Here is a 19,965-nt window from a genome sequence, read left to right as displayed (position 1 = left end):
TCCTATGAGGGTATAAAGCAGTAAAGTAATTTACTACTGTGCACTAACATCTCCTTGAGTCACGTAAACATTATTAGCATACAGCCCGTAGTACACTGCATATTTCTTATTACAAGAAACTGGTGACAGCGCTTTAATGGAAATTTGCAGAGTTATTGTTGTTTTAATATAAATGTGCAGATTTCATATGCCTCTGATCGTGCAGGGTATGTATAGTGAAGACGGATAGAGGCAGACTGTCTCAGTGGTAAATACTGGAAACTGAGGAGCTTTGGATAATAAGAAGTTCTTGTTGAGTAACAAACTAGCTCCATGTTTAATAAGGAAAAAACAGTGTAAATCAAACAGCTGCTAATGGTTAGCCCTACAATCTTTAGGAAATTAGCATTCTATCTTCTGTTGCAGTTTAATCGGGATTTAATGTTTCTCTTTGATACTTTGACAAGGTCTGATGACCTGCTCAGAGGCAGAGTAACTGTTAAATAGTCTTATTACAACAACATTAGCAGAGAATTTACATTTCCAGGCCTTCACAGAACTGTAGCCTGAAGTTTCTCAGAAGGCAAGGAAAGTGAGGATTGTGGCTCTTTTGAACATCTCAAGGTTGTGAGGTCTGCATTTGGGATGGTAGAGGCAGAATGATTATGTAACTGTGAGGGCAGAGTGAAATGCAAACGTCCTTTCTTCTCTCTGCTGCTGTAACTTACAGTCAAGAGAGGGAGCCTTGAAGAAGAGCTATTTCTATTATATTGAGCTGCACTGTATTGGTGGGAGAAGCTGATGTACCAACACTTCATGTTCTAAGTCTTCATAACATTAAGCATTAAACTGGGTATAGATTTCCTGAAGTATGTGCATGAGATCTTGGTGCAGTGTGTACATAGGCCTGTCTGACCACCTCACTGTTTCCTCTCCTCCTGTAGGGCATCAATATTGTGGAGCCAAGTAATGAAGAACTTCCTCCCCCGTCAAAGCCAGGAATGTATCAGCTGGACATTGTGTTGAAGAAGGGCAATAATCTGGCCATCAGGGACAGGGGAGGTATGTGCCCTTTTTACCACATTTATGTAACTTTTTTTTCCTGTGTGACCTGAATTTTCAACATTTCTGAGGTTCTGTTGAGCTCCTTTTTTATTGTAGCATTTTGCCACCCAACATTATCTCTCAAAATTCTGCAGGTGACATTTAAATGAACAAGTTTCATTCAAATAAGTTACTAATTAATTTGTAGGTTCAACAAAAGTCATTAAAAAAGGAAATAAATATATATTTTTTAAATAAGGCTTTGACTATTTATTTTGCTCTGGATTTTCCAGTGAAAGAAATCATTTTAACAAATTTTGAATAAATACTTAAATACATTTAATTCAATAAGCAAAAAAAAAAAAAAAATGTAAATTTTAAGTATGTTTTCCACAGTGTCACTGTAAGCAAGAATAAATAATGTTCCCATTTTAATTCATACCATACAGAAATTGTAAAATATTTTTACATGATGTAAATAAGTCTGACACATTCTTGAGTCTAAATTAGCCTAATGAATGTAGGAAAATTAATGGCCAATTAAAGTGTATATTAAAATCAATGTGATATTCATAATGTTACTTAAAGGGATAATTCACCCCAAAATGAAAATTGTGTCATTATTTGCTTGTCCTTGTGTCATTCAAAACCTGTATGAATTACTTTCTTATGTTGAACATCAAAGATGTTTTGAGGTCTGAATTTTGGGAGCCAATGTTGACAATGTTGATTTTTGGATGAACTATCCATTTAATTTTACACCTTAAGCAAAATCATAGTGAATGTTTGTAGTTTAAATCATAGTTTGAATCTCTAGCGCCCCCTTTTTGTTATGCTAGCATGAAACGTTTTCTAAATCTGAGAGAGACAATTTGCAGAGTGAACAAGCAAAAATAGTCAGGGCTAAATAGGTCTTCTGCTCTGGCCAACTTGACTCATGTGCATCTCAGCAGACAACAGCAGAGCCTTGAGTTCACCAGAGGATGAGTCTACATTCCTGCCCATTACTCCAGACCTGCTGCGGTGTCGTGTGAGAGGACGGGCATTCGTGCTTTTGAATGGCAGAGGGACAGGCTGGAGCAGTAATGGTCTCATTAGGGGCTGATGGATGGTGCAGCAGATCTGTTCATACGCCCTGTCTCTCTCTCTTTTTGGCTCACCCAAATAGACACACACGCTAAAATAATGAGCGAAGACCTCACCTGCCCTCGAGACTCTGTGTGAGTCATACAATGGCAGAGGGACAGGCTGGAGCAGTAATGGTCTCATTAGGGGCTGATGGATGGTGCAGCAGATCTGTTCATACGCCCTGTCTCTCTCTCTTTTTGGCTCACCCAAATAGACACACACGCTAAAATAATGAGCGAAGACCTCGGCAGCTCACCTGCCCTCGAGACTCTGTGTGAGTCATACAGTCAGTCATACACTCCGTTGAGAGAAATCCTGAGTAATCCTTGAGAGGAGAAAACTCACGCTTTCCTCCACCTATAATAGAATACTCAGCTGAGATGAAAATTATTCATCCATGTATTGTTTGAAATTTGAATAGCTAAAATTATACTTTGCATATATTTAGCAAGTTTTACTTTCAAACTTTCTCTGTTTTATCTGGCTTCTGCATTGACTTGCATAAATTAGCATTCCAATGTTTATCATCATTGAGCACCGAACCAGCACTCTCTACAAGTCGGTGACCACTGATGCTTTCCATTTGCACTGTGTGTATCTAGTCTAATTAAACAGGATGTGCTTTACTGGAGGATTTCCACATGCTCTGTGGTATTTGCAGCTTCTGTGGTATTTGCAGCTCTCAGCTCAGCCATGGGCCACAGCAATGCATGCTGGACTAGATTTAGGTCTTCCCTGTTTATAATAATAATCACCGTAATTAATTTTATTCTTTTCTTATACCTAATTTATAGCTAATGTAACACTGTGACCCTGAAAGATCATAGTAATGCTAATGTTGCTAAAGTTTTTGTTGATTATATAAACCACAGCCCAAAACACAGACCGGTTGTTCAGAACAGACACAGATACTTTCTATTCAGGAAATCTGACTGAATCCGAACAATTTAAGCAGGTTATATTCTGACATTTGAGATGTTGAATCTGTTCTTCGTACTGTAGATTAATTTGCTTTTGAATGTGCCATACTGGAGTAAATGTGCTGCGTTTCCTCATGTAAATTTGATTTCATGACAAAGGTTATAATAACTTTCAATGACCTAATCATAATCACATTTTGTAATTTTTGGAAGTTATCAAAAGAAAAAAATAACACTTTAAAATAAGTTTAAATGCCAGTTAATGTACTGTAACTAATATAATAAAGAAGGAAAAATGGTTAGCAGATGAATAAATGCTGTAAAAAATGCATTGATCATTGTTAGTTCATGTTATCTAACAAACAAGATAACAAATGAGACCTTATTGTAAAGTGTTACTTAGCAAATATTTAGATATTAGTAAATATTCAAGCATTGGCAGTACTAACCTAATATTTTTCTGTATAGAATGTATGAAGGATTTACTACACTATAATGAAATATTAGAAGTTTGGGGTCAGTATGATTTGGTTTTTTAAAGCTGTGCTTTATGCTCACCAAGGCTGCATTTATTTGTAATATTACAAAATATTATTACAACTTAAAATAACTCCTTTGTGTTTTTAATATATTTTAAAATGTATTTTTTTTTTCCTGTGATAGCAAAGCTATCTATTAAAACAAAATATTACTGACCCCTAATTTTTGCACGGTAATGTATGTTGCTTTTAAAAACAAAACCAAAAAGTCCAAAAAGTGAATGTACTTCTAACTTTGAATAACTGTCAATGGAGAAATACACACTTTATAGCCAGATAGCGTCTGTTATTGCACTTATCTCTCTCATTTCACTGTCAGAAAGAAACAGACATGCTCTGAGAACAGCATGTGTGAAGAGAACACACAGTGGCAGCAGTGATGAATGACAGTGTTGAGTCTGTTCTTACTTTTAGGTTGCAGACTCTGTGTGTTCTGCTGGTTTTAACCTTGAGTCATGGAGGATTTTGTGTTTGTGTTTGTGTTTGTTAGGATGGTGTGGACAGCTTGGCAGAAACTGATCCAGGATTATAACATCAGGGATGTTGTGATGTTTCATTGTTTCCTGTTGTCTTTCTCTGGCATTGAAATCCATCCGTCAGCATCTGTTAATGATCTGATGTGTGTGTGTTTGTGTGGAGGAAGTGAAAAACATGCAAAGCATCTCTGGTGGACGTTTTTACTGTCCAGCAGCTCAGTTATTGCAAAAGTATAAATGTAATGTGTGAAATTAATCAGAAAATGACCACTCCTGCAGAGTGATGGGTACTGGTATTGCAGAATGTTCCATGGACTTGAGACCATGTTGGAGTATTTGTCTTGTTTTTGCAATATTACCCATACTGTGTTGAGCGACAGGGGCTGTTTTTATGAAACCACACATTCACACTCCTTCCTCTAGTATTATTGCTCATTATACTGCAGCGTTTCGTGACTTAAAATTTGCATTTTCTGTCTTGCCAGTTTACCTCTCTCTAAAAACACGATCTTACTCACACATATTGAAATCACTGCATTTATGGGCCGTTTGGAAGCATATGGGTAGCAAAATTCATTTTGAAATATAATGAATTTATATTTCATAAGTTATAAGTTATATGTTATATATTTATGTTGCAAAATAAAAAATGAAATTGTATTTCCCAAATTGATTAGATATGTTTAACATTTCCAAGCCAAAACTGTAGCAAAATGATCATTTAAATGCCATTTTTCCTAAATGCATTTAGACTTACGGTCCAAGCAAAAACTGTAGCAAAATTATAATTTAAATGCCATTTTTCCTAAATGCGTTTAGACTTACGGGTAGGACTCTTGAGACTGCATTTTCATCGTGATACTGCGTGATAATTGTAGCAAAATGCAGTGTGAATTTCAAAATGCATTCTGAGCCAAATGTGCAGCAAAATGGTTGCAAAAATGGTGATTTAAATGTCTTTTAGTTTTCTTAAATGCATTGACACGTACACTTCAGACATTTCAATTGCATTTTCATTAAATACCCCACCATAATGTAGTTTGTCAATGTGGATTTGAAAATGCATAACGAGCTGATCACGCCCCCAACCTGTCAATCATTATATCAAGGCGGGGTTCGGCAACAAGACGCACAATAGGTCAATATTCCCCATTAACCAAACGCTTTTCACCTGCCTCAACATCTCACTGTTTTACACTCCGATTGATGCACATAAGCAGACAGTGCAATTGTACACTTATTTACTTGCCACCTTACACCGTGGCTACCAGTGGTGTAATGTAACGAAGTAATAATACTTTGTTACAGTACTTAAGTATTTTTTAGGAGTATCTGTACTTTACTTGAGTTTTTTTATTTCTGTCAACGTTCACTTTTACTCCACTACATTTCCTAATTAAAATGTATACTTTCACTCCAATACATTTCTCCGAAGCATATTCGTTACTTACTACAAAATAAAGTTGGAATAACACAGACTGCAAGCAAGCAGGTTTGACGAATCAGTGGTCTGGCACTTGTAAGTTAGACTCCTAAAAACACCTTTGCTCATGTGCAAACAAGTGCGCGCCGCGCACAACCGCGGATAATTTCATTTTCCACTCAAGTCGAGTCTGGGGTGTGTGATATACAGTATATCTATGATAATATGGTAAATGTTGTTGTAATGACGTGCAATCTGGCATTATCGAGTATATCACCTTCACCAAATAATTTATTTGTTGAGAATAAAGTTGCAAAATAAATTCATAATATTTTTTTACATTTTATTTGGAAAAATAAATCACATAAATTAAAAAAGGAAGCGCTCTCCAATAGTAGAGCAGATGGTGCTTTTTTAATTAATTGGCTTAAAAGATGTCTAGCTAACCCTAAGTCCATTTGGTATTTTATTCACAACCATATTTTTGATAAAATTGGTGGTCTTTCCTTCATTTTGAAATGTAACTATCTACCCTCTAAGCCAGTGGTCACCAACCTTTTTAGGCCCAAGATCCCTGACCTCGGCCTTTATGAAAGACAAGATCTACCTATTGAAGGGTCTCTTCAACCCGCGGACACGAACAACAACCCGCGGCAACAGTGTTAAAGTAGCCCAATTCCGCGGGAAAACCCAAGTGTTGACTTGGCAACACTGCTTATGAACCGACCGCAATATAGCGTTTCCTTGTTTACCGCTGTAAACAAAGCAGAGTTGCGCTTTATACGGAGAAGAAAATGCCATTGCCATCGAAACTTTTCTCAAGACAGTTCCCTTCAGTAATACACTAATATAACCCCATAAATGTAACGCATTTTTGTACTTATTTTACAGTTTTTTTTCGGGATCTACTGGGACAGTGATAAAGATCTACCAGTCGATCGCGATCGACGGGTTGGCAACCACTGCTCTAAGCTACCTATAGCTTTGTCCAAATTTCATCAGCAGTGTCTCCTCGCTTGGAAGCTTTGCTATGTTCACAGTTTTTCACCCCATAGAACATTTTTATGGAATAACAGGGATATTACCATCAGAAATAAATCATTATTTTCCCCCAGGTGGTTTCAAAAAAATATGAATTGTATCCTTTGCTTATTTGATGACTCAGGAAATATTTTCTCTTATGAGCAATTCATGACATACCATACTTTCCCGATTCCTCCAAAAGAGTTTAATAAGGTGGTTAAAGCAATTTCACCTGGATTAATTCACCTTGTTAAAAATCATTCTATATTTAATCCAAGGAGTTCAGTTGCTACCCATGCGTTGCTATTGGAAGGCGTTGATCTGTTAGATAAGAAATGTAACAATAGACATGTGCGCCAAATTTTTCAATTTAAAAAGAACATTTCTTCAAGAGGAAAGTTCTACTGGAGGTCCTTGCTTGATGATATAGACTGGAAAAGAGCCTGGCTTTTACCTGGGAAATATTGTATGTCCAATAAGGCAAAGGAAACACATTTTAAAATTTTACATAAAATATATCCTGTCAATTCTAATGATTCAAAATATTTGGACATTAACAGCTCATGTTTCTTTTGCAAACAAGCAGAGGAGAAATTAGGACATCTGTTTTTTGAATGCCCAAGCAATTCTGGTCTGACCTAGATTCTCATATATTTGATTTTGTCAATTTTGTACATTCCTTAAGTTTAAAAGACATTATTTATTATTATAATAACACTAAAAATATGAAAATGAAAATGCAATCTCAAGTGTCCTACCCGTAAGTCTAAACGCATTTAGGAAAAATGGCGTTTAAATTATAATTTTGCTACAGTTTTTGCTTGGACATGTTAAACATATCTAATCAATTTGGGTAATACAATTTCATTTTAATTTGGCAACTTATAAAGCGTTAAAATATGTTTTTAATTTACATATTAAAACTAGTGTAGAAAATGGCAAATGTAAATTATATACTGTAATTGAATTTTCATTTTCATTTTGCGCTAAATGTTGCGTATGGGAAAATGTAAATTTAAATACAGAAATACATTGCCATTTTACATATTGCATTGTCATTTTGCATATTACATTTCAAAATGAATTTTGCTACCCATATGCTTCCATATGTTTACACCTGGTCACTTTATGGGTTTTCTCTGATCGGATAGCTATCACTTTCGAGAATGATTTAAATCTGATCGCTCAAACCACTTCGGGAGGTGGTCTGAGACACATTCCAGACAAAACTGGACAAGTGTAAATGCATCTGGTTGTTGAAACCACAAATGTAAGTTTTACTCCTCCCAAAATGTTGACATAATAAATGTGTGAGAGCGTGTTATAGGCTATATGACATGTCATAGCCAGATGTGACCACGCTAATGCAACACGCATGGCCACGGATGAGTAGCTCAGTATCTCTTCAGCAAGCCGACGTGCAAACTGCTGCAGACGTTTAAAGGGGTCATATGAAGCTGCTAAAAAGAACATTATTTTGTGTATTTGGTGTAAAGCAATGTGTTTATGCGATTTAAGGTTAAAAAAACACATTATTTTCCACATAATGTACATTATTGTTTCTCCTCTATGCCCCGCCTTCCTGAAACGCGTAGATTTTTACAAAGCTCATCGGTCTGAAAAAGCGAGGTGTGCTCTGATTGGCCAGCTATCCAGTGTGTTGTGATTGGCTGAATACCTCAAGCGTGTGACAGAAATGTTACGCCCCTTACCATACTGTGTTTTCCATCATACAGTCCATGGTTTCCATGTGTCCCGGCGGGACGAGACAAAAACAATAAAACCCATTACAAACGAGGCATTTGTTATGCACCAAGAGTTTGTAACATTCCAAAGAGAAAGGAAAAATTGAAATCGCTTCATATGACCCCTTTAAAACAATCATCTTTAAAAGTAGCGAGACTATAATATTACCAGTGCTGATGCCACGCTCTCTCTCCTTTTGTGGTCTTTGATCTTGAAAGTAGTTGATGATGAATAAAATGCAGAGCATATCTGTTGCTTTCATCGAGGTTATTATCTCCGTCAAATTTGCATATAGCACAGAATTGAAGATCGGATTTATATCCGTTTTGTGGAGACACATTTAAGTGGCAAAGTGTAAATGGAACCATTTTAACAAATCAGATAGATATCAAATCAGGAAAAACACATGAAGTGACCAGGTGTAAATGTAGCCTATTACTCCTTAGTATGGGCATAATCTAACTAACTAACTAACTAACTAACTAACAAACAAACACAAATCTGTTTGGCACCAATTTGCTAAACTGTTTAATGGGCTTTTTTAATGTAATGAAGCAAAATGAACCTACGGGTATTAAGGGACTAGTTAAATTTACTACATTATGCTGTCAGTTATCTTTATGTGGAATAAGTGGTCACTCTCATGTCATTCCAAACCTAAATGATTTCTCTTTCTTCTGTAGAACACACACACACACACACGCACACACGTTTTTTTAAGGAAATTTTGTCCTGTATCATGCCTGCACAACAAAAGCATGCACTGACCAGTTGCTGTCAAGCTACAAATAGAAGAACAAAAAACAACAACAAAACCATAAAAATAGTCCATAGAGCTTGTGTGAGTTTCTAAAGGTCTGTGTGTGGAACAGATTTCCCCCCGTGAAATTTTAATAATTATTTGCTTAAAATCTTCTCCTCCAACCGTTGCCCAAATTATTTGGAAATGCAATGTGGCATGCTTGCCATCAGTGACACTAGCAGTGAATGGCATTAGTTGTCACATTGGTTCTAACCACTAGTTTTAAATATGAATTATGTGTGAAAAATGGGAGCTACAGAGGAGGGAAAGAAAATAGGAAAATATATGTTTATATACACTACTGTTCGAAAGTTTGGGGTAAGTAAGATTTTTATTTTAATTAAAAAAAATTTTTAAACAAAAAGGACACATTAAATTGGTCAAACGTGAAAGTAAAAACATTTGTCACAAAATATTTTTATTTCAAATACACAAGTTATTCATTAAAAATGTATCATGGGTTGCACAAAAATACTAAACAGCACAACTGTTTTCAACATTTTTAATATTTCTTGAGCTGCAAATCAGCATATTAAAATGATTTCTGAAGGATCATGTGACACTGAAGACTGGAGTAATGATGCTGAAAATTCAGCTTTGCCACCACAGGAAAAAAATATATTTTAATATATATTTAAATAGAAAACAGTTGTTATAAATTGTAATAATATTTCAGTATTTTCACAAAAACATTTTTTTTAAATCTCACAGACCTCACACTTTTGAATGTTAATGTATATTTTTATATTTAGCCTAGTGTTGTCAAGTATACTTGCTGCATTAGATCTGCATTAAAGCGTGTGATCTTACTCTGCATTCATAACTGCATGCTGTGCTATAACTGCATTCACACACTCACACAATCATACACACTTGAGCAAGGGATCACCAGACTGAGTAACAGTAGAAACTGCTGCAGTCATCAATCCATTGCTGTCTTGGGGCATGCTGGGTAAGGGAGTGTGCCGGAGATGTGAGGGGAATTGACCACATCTCTCTTCTTTTTCCATGTGCTATTGAAAGGCTTCTTTTCTTCAGCACTGTCTTAAATATCCAGACGCCTGACAGCCAATCTGAATTCGGCCTGTGAACCGTCTCATATTTTAGAGAAAGAAAATGAAAAAAGACGTATCTCAGATAAAACCTCAAACTTTTTTATTACATTTATTAGATATGACAGAAAAGTTTTATACTTCAGATCTCTTATGTGGGGCTCAAAATATTGGTTCGTAATAAAAGGCTTGACTAGAGTTTAGCTCTTGTTGCTATAAAAAAGAAATACTGTAATGCATAAACTACACAGAGGCAGGAGCTTAACAAAATCGTATATAAAGTAGATCAAATTATTCAGTATAGCTAAATGTGTTCAGAATATAACCTTATAAGCCTACTGTATCATATGCACAAAGTTCTAAGACCTCTAATTTAACATAATTTACTGAAAAACCTGTTGTACACAATTTACTACATGCCTTCTGTCATTTAATTTGACAATTTATTATTATTATTATTATTATTATTTATTTTTAAACAAAAAAAACACTTAAATATCATCTCACTAAGTCATATTATTGGGATATCTAGAGGGACAACTGCTATTTATATTTATAGTTATTTTGAACTTTCTATTCATTAAAAATGTATCATGGGTTGCACAAAAATACTAAACAGCACAACTGTTTTCAACATTGTTAATATTTCTTGAGCTGCAAATCAGTATATTAGAATGATTTCTGAAGGATCATGTGACACTGAAGACTGGAGTAATGATGCTGAAAATTCAGCTTTACCATCACAGGAAAAAATTATATTTTAATGTATATTTAAATAGCAAACAGTTATTATAAATTGTAATAATATTTCAGCATTTTCACAAAAATATAAAAAAATAAACATCTCACAGTCCTCACACTTTTGAATGTTAATGTATATTTTTATATTTATTTATTATTATTATTATTTATTTTTAAACAAAAAAAAACATTTAAATATCATCTCACCAAGTCATATTATTGGGAGATTTAGAGGGACAACTGATATTTATATGCATTTTATGTCAGTAGTTTGATATACTGTTATAAAAATCTCATTGATTTACAATCTGTGAGAATTTCATCTTACTTTTTGGACATATAAATATCATAAACGGCACCAAATTCAATATTTTTTAAATATTTTTGAATAAAATATTCAGAGATTTTTTTCCTTCTTGCGTATGAGCCCCACATTTTTGTACTTGATGCTACATGAGCCATAAAATGATGCATCAAATATTATCAAAAACACACATGCATTTTTATTTTATTTTAAGAAAATGTAAAAAAAAAGTTCAAATTGAACCTTATTGTAAAGTATTTACTTTTAAGTTGTACTAGCCACCTAGTGGTGTGGATGTAGCATCACACTATGCCATAGTGGACATATGCTATTCGACATGAGCCATGATTAGTTCATTCTGCCAAAAAAATGTAATAGATAATAAGGAGGTTGCCAAAATAAAGTGATTTATCCATCTGACTTGTCATGTGATCTTATTATGTTGGCCCTCATGAGGTGAGTGGCTCCATGTAAAATAAAACGTCAGTGCTTTTAGGGCACCTTTAAAGATGTGCACCTTTAGTGCACCTGTAAATAATATTTATGTTCACATAAGACTGAAAAGCTTCCCTTGGCTTCATAGTGGCCATCATGTTGCTCACTGTGTCTGTGTAACCTGTTATCAGACCCTTTTGTTTTTATTTTTTATTTATTTATTTTTTCCACAAGGAGGGTATCACTTAAAGGACCTAATGTGTACAGAATGGGTGTAGTGAGTGACAGGGCTGAAAGTCTGTGCCATCACAGGGCCCCAGAGGGCCAGTGTTAAGTAGGTCTACTGAAGGAGATGGAGCTGTCTCAGTGCCTGAGTGCAATTTCCAAATTTCCTGCCAATGACAGAGCTCTGGGAAATCGGATTTAATAATTTAGCTTAATTATGACTCTGTGTGCATTATTCAATGACCTTTTTTTTTAAAACGCTCTTGGCCCATTGCGATTTTTGGGAGGGTAATTATGAATATGCAACAGAGAGGCCTTTTTCTAATTAGATAATACAGCCTGTGATTGTTTTTCATACAGAAAAGAAAATGAATTTTGTCTCAACCCGTCTTGTCCTAAAAAGCATCCACAGGTGTTTATTTTGGTGGGGGTTTTTTAGTAGTGAATGGGTGCCGCCAGAATGAGAGTCTGAACAGCTGATAAAACATCACAGTAATCCACATTTTTGTAATAAACAAACCATCAAGATATTTTTAACTTTAAACTGTTGCTTTCAGCTAAAATATGAGTCCTCTATCCATAATATTGCTCTCTCCAGTGAGAAAGTTGTGTCATCTGAAATGTACACAGATCAATCATTGCTAACAAGCTAAATCAATCAAAAACAAATATATCACTATAGATTTTGATGTGCGAGGACAGCAAAGAATAGACTTTTTCACTGAAGGAAGCATTATTATGGATTATGGACATGGCTTAAGAGCAAGTGATGTAAATTTCTCCAAATCTGTTCCAAAGAAGAAACAAACTGATCTGCATCTTGGATGGCCTGAAGGTGTATTTGCTTGTTTGTTAATTTAATTTAATTTAATTTAATGTAATTTGTTTGTATCATTATTTGGGTAAATTATGCATTTAATGAGTAAAACTAGAATTAAACTTCTTTTCTTTACTATTCTGACAAAAATGTGGGTGGTATTTTCCTGAATGTTTTTTCTGTTACTATGTGGTGGTGTGATTGCTTTACCATCATTGATCATCCATTCGGTGGTCTCACTCTGAGTCATGTGTTGTTGGTTGGCAGAATATGTTGAGGTGTGACCTGTGTCACAATGGCCCACTTATTATTTGTTGATACATCAGAGCTTATTGACTGCTGGTGGGCGATTTTAACAAGCACTAGGAGCGTGTTGGCACACACTGATGCTGGGGGACACAGTAGGAATGTGGATCTGTTTTGAGACTGAGAGACTTCAGACCAGCATTCATGTTGTGCTTTAAATTTTACACAAACTATTGCATCTGTGGATCCTAATGAACTGGATGGATTCTGTGGGCAATCAAATGACTTCCATCAAGATTTCATCAGTGCTTGGTCTCTGAAGTCACGAGAGGAAATTACTGCAGGATATTGTATCCCCACCTCAAATTACAACTTTAAGTCATCATCTTTAGTAACACAAGAAAACTCAGCTAGCCTGAAGAAAAATATGTTTTTCTTTAACTTTACTACTAAATAGTACAGCCAATATACAGTCACAATGTTGATGACCCCCATAAAACCAATCATATTCTGTACCATGGAATTTATGTGCTACTTTATGGTGCTTAAAGAATATACACATGTCCAACAACACATGCTTTTAATATGGTACCATGTCTAAAAATCCCTTCCATTACAAAACAAAACAAAACAAAACAAAAAAGATAGTCATTGTACTTTCTTGTTAGTGATGATCTTTTGCATAAACCCCCAACTTATTTAATTAATTAACTCAAACCTTTCTTACTTGGTTACTGGTTTTGAAATTAAGCGTGCCATACTTCTTTTGTTTTAGTGGCAATTTACATTTGCACTGTATGTCACCACCTACTGGGCAGTGGTGCTGTGCAATAATTTTTCATTTTATATTTACATTTTTAATCTTTCATCATTTTTTATTACAGTGAACAAGAATCATATTGTATGTTTGATGCTAAATATATACATAAAGAATAAAAATGAATAAATAAAAAACAGTCTGTGCTATATTATATAGAAAGCATCCAGCTGCAATAAATAAATAAATAGATAAATAAAGTTTTGAATGCAGAATGAGTAACTAGAGTAAAAAAAAATATTGCTTTATGTTATGATAATTCTCTGGAGCATGTTGTTCAGAGAAGAAGTTAATATGGCTACTTTCATACTCTGACCTCAGTTTTTGGAACTGAAAGTTGAGTTTATTCATTTACTCGTCCATAAACAAACGCGGGAATGTCACATAACCTGCTTTCTGAAATACCCCCCAGGTTATCATACAAAATTTGGGCTAAACAGAACAAGATAATACATTTATCAACATCACACTTCCCCTTGGTGGCTACATGGCTTATAAGGCTGTTCATGCAAGGAAATAGATCTAGAGTAAGATCCTGCTTTTTCTGTTGGTGGTGCTTATAGCTACTTTTATGACAACTGTTCTGTTCCTGAAATGGCCACAGGTTACGGGCCACTAAAAGGAACATGACATTTGTCTTTTGGTCTATACTGTATAAAATTACAGCTCAATTGAAACGGCTGCCAGCCAGGCTTCAGTGCCAGTTTGTCAGTGTATGTCGTCATTGCTGGCAAAGGCAATTGCACAGTCTGTGATGTGTTTATGTGGTATGAATGATGTGCATGGCTTGTGTTTGATATTCACATCAGGTCTTATTTGGTTTTTATTAATTTATCTTGAAGTAAAGACCTGAAAATAAACTGTCATCTTTCAGCTATCTCTCATGGTGCACCAACATAATTCACAGCTGGGCACCAACATCCATGAACAAACAGATTGCTTAACCAGAGCCATTATCTAGAGCAGGGGTCTCCCTTATTTCATTCGGGAGCTACTTTTTACAAATGAAAGCGGCTGAGAGCTACCAATTTTATACAGTACTTAAATCTCTTAAATAATGTATCAGTCCAAGCTGTTATACACGGCGTTGTTAAAATGTTCTGGAAATATTAAAAAAGTACTGATACACACACTGAAATCATTTTACCAAGTTTTATGACAAAAGCCAACAAATAAAATTAGCAGCACTAAGCACTTTTTGTTTGCATAAACAATGAAATAAAAACACAAAAAAATGATGGCCGGATTTTAAACTAACAAAAAAATATTCATAACATGTTATCTACTGACATGTGCTACGTGTTCAAATAAAGTTTTGACCATTTAAAAAAAAAAAAAATTATAAAAATTTCAGTCAGAATGGTAAGTTACATTTTATCTGCTACATAAACAGTTCTACTAATGTGCATTCTAAAAATCCCAATACTTCTGATAACAAGGTAGCCTATTTTCCATCGACCGGTTAAGATTTACAACAAAAATTTGGTCTGATTTTCGCATTGGTCTGAACAAAAACATGGCAGACAGACTGAATTAATTTGTAAATCCACCGTTTGACAGCAGGTGGTGCTTATGAACTGCAGAACAGAGCTGTTTCCACAGTAACCTCTGTAAACAAAGCTGCGCTGCACTTCTAAACACTTGCTGCATCCCAATTCGCCTACATATAATATGCCCTAAAAGTATGTACTCTTTTTGTGAAGAAAAAGTACATACCTTTGAGTATGTAGCAGAATAGTAGACAAGCTTTGGGACATACTACTTCGTCATAACTGCGTCTTTAACGGACACTCTGTTGCTTAGTTACATGCATTCTGTCACTGTTTAAACTGCACTGTCAATCATCTTATCACAGTTAACAAAATTCACATTTCATTTAATTTAATATCCTACCGTTTTGGAGAGAAATGAAGAGGCACGTTGATCTGCCAGTCGCGGGTCTATCATGCCGAGGACTCTCTTCATATGTTTACATAATGCATTTAAAAGTTAATGACTAAACGTATCATTATAAAAGTTCACAATGTTGCAGCAGATTAAATATAACGCGCAAAACATTAAATAAATATTTTTTAATCAGTTTGTAGTTCTAATCGAATCCTCGTCCACCGCACAATGTGTTGTGGGCAATATTAGCCGTTAGAGTGTGCATCGATCTGCACTTCGAATTTTAATCTCAAGTAGTAGACCATCCGGGAATCTTTGGCATACTCCTTTCAGCATACTATGATTTGGGACATACTAATTCTATTTAGGACGGATAGTATGCCAATTGGGACGCAGCAACTTCTTTTTATTACGCATTACACAGAGGGAAGATGGAAAGCAAATGCCATCGAAACTTTTCTGAAGATAGTCGGTTCCCTTTCAGTCGGTCACTCCGAGTTACATCGGTGACTGACAAATTGGGATCTCGCCTGAGAGCCCTATCATCTTCGAGTGTAAACTAAATGAGCCAATGCACATTGGCATGCGATAATTGCATCCAGCTGCTGCTCGTCACGACACGAGCATAAGTAGGCAGCAGGTGCAATGCATATTCAGCTTTTCGCTTCGGAGCCGAGCAGTTCTATTGTTTTGCTTTGCCTATCATCCAAAGAGGATTCTGAAAAAGTCAACGAGAGCTCTGGGAAGAGGCTTCTTCAACTGGTGTTGGTGTGACAGTGCTGCAACGGTGGTTCCCCTGTGCGCTTCAGCACTAAAAGAGCTAATTTCCCTAAAAGAGCATACACGGGTGCGTCCTTGTAAAGACAACGGTGCGTCTTTCTAAAGATGCTGTTTCACCCGTGCGTTTCTGGATGTGGTCGTTATCTGGCGCCGGATGACAGTCACTATCGTTGCCTCACATGTTTGGGATTTAAGCACGCTGAGGCTGCTTTCGTGAATGAGTCATGCTCTCACTGCGTCAGTGTGTGTCGTCCTGCTCAATCCTGCAGCCGACGAGCTTTCACGGCAGCAAGCACTTCCGGGAGAATGGAGACTCCATCCCTGGGCGATCCAGCTGATATGGAGACACTTCAGAGCTGCACAGGTAGACCTATTTGCCTCTCCAGACACGTCCCATTGCCAGTTGTTCTATTCCCTGACTGGGGGAACCCTCGGCACGGATGCACTGGCGCACAGCTGGCCCCGAGGTCTACGAAAGTATGTGTTTCCCCCAGTGAGCCTACTTGCACAGACGTTGTGCAAAGTCAGGGAGGACGAGGAGCAGGTCCTGCTAGTTGCACCTTACTGGCCCAACCGGACCTGGTTTCCCGGAACTGATGCTCCTCGCGACAGCCCCAGGAAAGATCTACTTTCTCAGAGACTGGGCACCCTCTGGCACCTGCGTCCAGATCTGTGGAACCTCCACGTGTGGTCCCTAGACGGGACGTGGAGGTCCTAGGTGATCTACCCCAGGCGGTGGTAGACATCATCACTTCGGAAAGAGCACCCTCTACGAGGCGTGCCTATACCTTGAAGTGGAACCTGTTCATTGAATAGCACTCTTCTCACCAGGAAGACCACCGGAGATGCCCGATCAGAGCTATGCTTTCCTTCCTCCAGGAGGGGTTGAAGCGAAGGCTGTCTCCCTCCATCCTAAAAATATATGTTGCTGCAATTGCCGCACATCACGATCCTGTAGACGGTGAGTCTTTGGGAAAGCACAACCTGATCATCAGGCTCCTGAGGGGCGCGAGGTGACTAAATCCCTTGCCCTAACCCCGTGCCCTCTTGGGATCTCCCTCTGGTGCTTACGGCATAGCAGAAGGCCCCTTTTGAGCCATTGCAGTCTGCAGAGCTGAGAACTCTGTCGATAAAGACAGTGCTCTTAAATGCGCTGGCTTCCATCAAGAGGGTAGGGGACCTACATGCATTTTCGGTCAACGAATCGTGCCTGGAATTCGGGCCGGCTAACTCTCACGTTATCCTGAGACCCCGGCCCGGGTATGTGCCCAAGGTTCCCACCACGCCTTTCAGGGATCAGGTGGTGAACCTGCAAGCACTGCCCTCAGAGGAGGCAGACCCAGCCCGTACACAGAGCTTTAGGACCTAAGAGCAGCTCTTCTTCTTTTACGGAGGCCTGCAGAAGGGAAAGGCTGTCTCCAAGCAGATGCTGGTCCACTGGATAGTGGATGCCATCGTCTTGGCGTATCAAACCCAAGGCATGCCTTGACCCCTCAGGTTGAGTGCACACTCAACAAGGAGTGTTGCCTCTTCCTGTATGTTGGCGCAAGGTGCCTCGCTGACAGATATATGTAGAGCTGTGGGCTGGGTAACACCAAACACGTTTGCTAGGTTTTATAGCCTTCGTGTAGAGCCAGTGTCCTCTCGTGTACTCGCCTCGAGTAGCCAGTAAAACCAGAGGAACTGCTCGGTGTCTCGCTTGCTGTGCCATTCCCTTCTACGGACCGGATACGTGCACTTATTCTGCTCTTCAGTTCAGTTCCCCACAAGGCGAACCCTGTGGAGTTCCTCCATCACCCTCGGCAGTTGGATGTGGCGGAGCATCCGGCGCCAGACCTAACACTTGTAAGTATGCCTTTGGGTTGACCCCTGTGCTAGGCTAGGTGTCCATATGTTGTGATCCCCACGGTAATCTCATGTGTGTAATCTTCCACGGTACGGTTCCCCTCTTGGTGAGCCCGTGTCTTTCCCTTGGCAGACTCCGCTCTGCCGTCCCTGACGGTGTTGCCTCCCTCCTAACTGGGCTGGAGCCACCTCAGAGACATTCCATATGTTGTACTGCCCTTAATGCCCAGTCCATATGTGTAATCTCCACATGATACTTCCCTGTAGGCAGGATGTGGATTCCACAGCATCCCTGGAAAGGGTACGCTTTCCCAGTGTTATCCAATAAGTCTTACTGTATGGGTCTAGTGGAACAACAATAGACTCTCTCCACATAAGCCCTGTCCTATCTTCCGCCCCAGTTGCCGCGGGGGGACCAGGTGGCTTACTAGGGGCGCTGGAAGGGGCAGCAATAGTGGCACTTTGTTAGCGATCCCAATTCGTCGGTCACCGACGTGACTTGGAGTGACTGACTGAAAGGGAACGTCTCGGTTTCTTATGTAACCCTCGTTCCCTGAAGGAGGGAACGGAGATGTCACGTTCCGTCGCCACAGTTGCTTTACCACCGCGGGGCACCGGGTCACTGGCTCGGCTCCTCAGCAAAAACCTGAATATGCATTGCACCTGCTGCCTACTTATGCTCGTGTCGTGACAAGCAGCAGCTGGATGCAATTATCGCATGCCAATGTGCATTGGCTTGTTTAGTTTACACTCAAAGATGATAGAGCTCTCAGGCGAGATCCCAATTCGTCTGTCACCGATGTGACGTCTCCGTTCCCTCCTTCAGGGAACGAGGGTTACATACGTAACCGAGACGTTTCCTATTATGCATTCATACAAATAATTGAATCATACATTCTTTCATATAATTTCCCTCAGCAGTCTGCCTTCAGTCATGTTTTCACACAAAACGAAAGTACGTGTTGCGCCTGCGTGAGACTCTTAATAACTTTGATTAAAGTTGAGCAGTATTTACTGTGAGTTTTTCAAATCGCGGCAATCAAATACGGGTTTAACCTCTTAACTGTCACCCCCACTTTTTGAACATAGACGGCTGATATGTCAAGTATGTCCTGGCGAGCTACCTCCAGTCAGACCACGAGCTACTGGTAGCTCGCAAGCAACGTGTTGGAGACCCCTGATCTAGTCACTCTCACACTGCAGTATTATTTGTGACTGAGTGTTACATAGCTGCAAAAGTAAAGCAGAGGTTGATGACTGAAAGCAGTTTCTGTGCCAACATTGTGAAGTGTGTGAATTTAGTCAAACGCTTACCACATGCTTGCCAGACAAATGCATATATAATAAATAAAATAATACAAATAAATAAAATAAGGCTGTGAGTAGATTAGAAATTTTAATAAAATGAATTACATTATTGTGCTAGTTAGGTATAAAGCATTGAAGGGTGAGTTCACCCCAAAATGAAAACTCTCACCTCAAAATGAACACTCACCCTCATGTTGTTCCAAACCCGTAAGACCATCGTTCATCTTCAAAACACAAATTAAGATATTTTTGATGAAATCCGAGAGCTTTTTGTGCACAAAGAAAACAAAAATTAATTCATGTATTTATTAAGAAAATAGGATTTCAACTTAGTTTTAAACTCATAGACAGACTTTGAAGCTTTCACAGATGAAGGAAGGTTATTCCATAGCCTTGGTCCAACTATTGCAAATGCACGATCACTTCTT

The 19,965-nt window shown here is 38.0% G+C and overlaps 1 protein-coding gene across 1 annotated transcript in view; it reads left to right on the top strand.

Annotated features, from left to right (window-relative positions):
• The first annotated feature begins 928 nt into the window (after nucleotides 1–928).
• Nucleotides 929–19,965, top strand: part of mctp1a (multiple C2 domains, transmembrane 1a) — a 103,114-nt gene continuing 84,077 nt past the window's right edge. Inside the window, exon 1 of the mRNA XM_016501048.1 lies at nucleotides 929–1,041. Within this exon, the coding sequence (XP_016356534.1) occupies nucleotides 981–1,041 (61 nt within the window). The 5' untranslated portion in view covers nucleotides 929–980. The remainder of the gene's footprint in view (nucleotides 1,042–19,965) is intronic.

The sequence above is a fragment of the Sinocyclocheilus anshuiensis genome, unplaced genomic scaffold, assembly GCF_001515605.1.
Source record: "Sinocyclocheilus anshuiensis isolate Anshui unplaced genomic scaffold, SAMN03320099.WGS_v1.1 scaffold278, whole genome shotgun sequence".
Classification (NCBI taxonomy): Eukaryota; Metazoa; Chordata; class Actinopteri; order Cypriniformes; family Cyprinidae; genus Sinocyclocheilus; species Sinocyclocheilus anshuiensis.
This window is presented reverse-complemented; position numbering and strand designations above follow the sequence as displayed.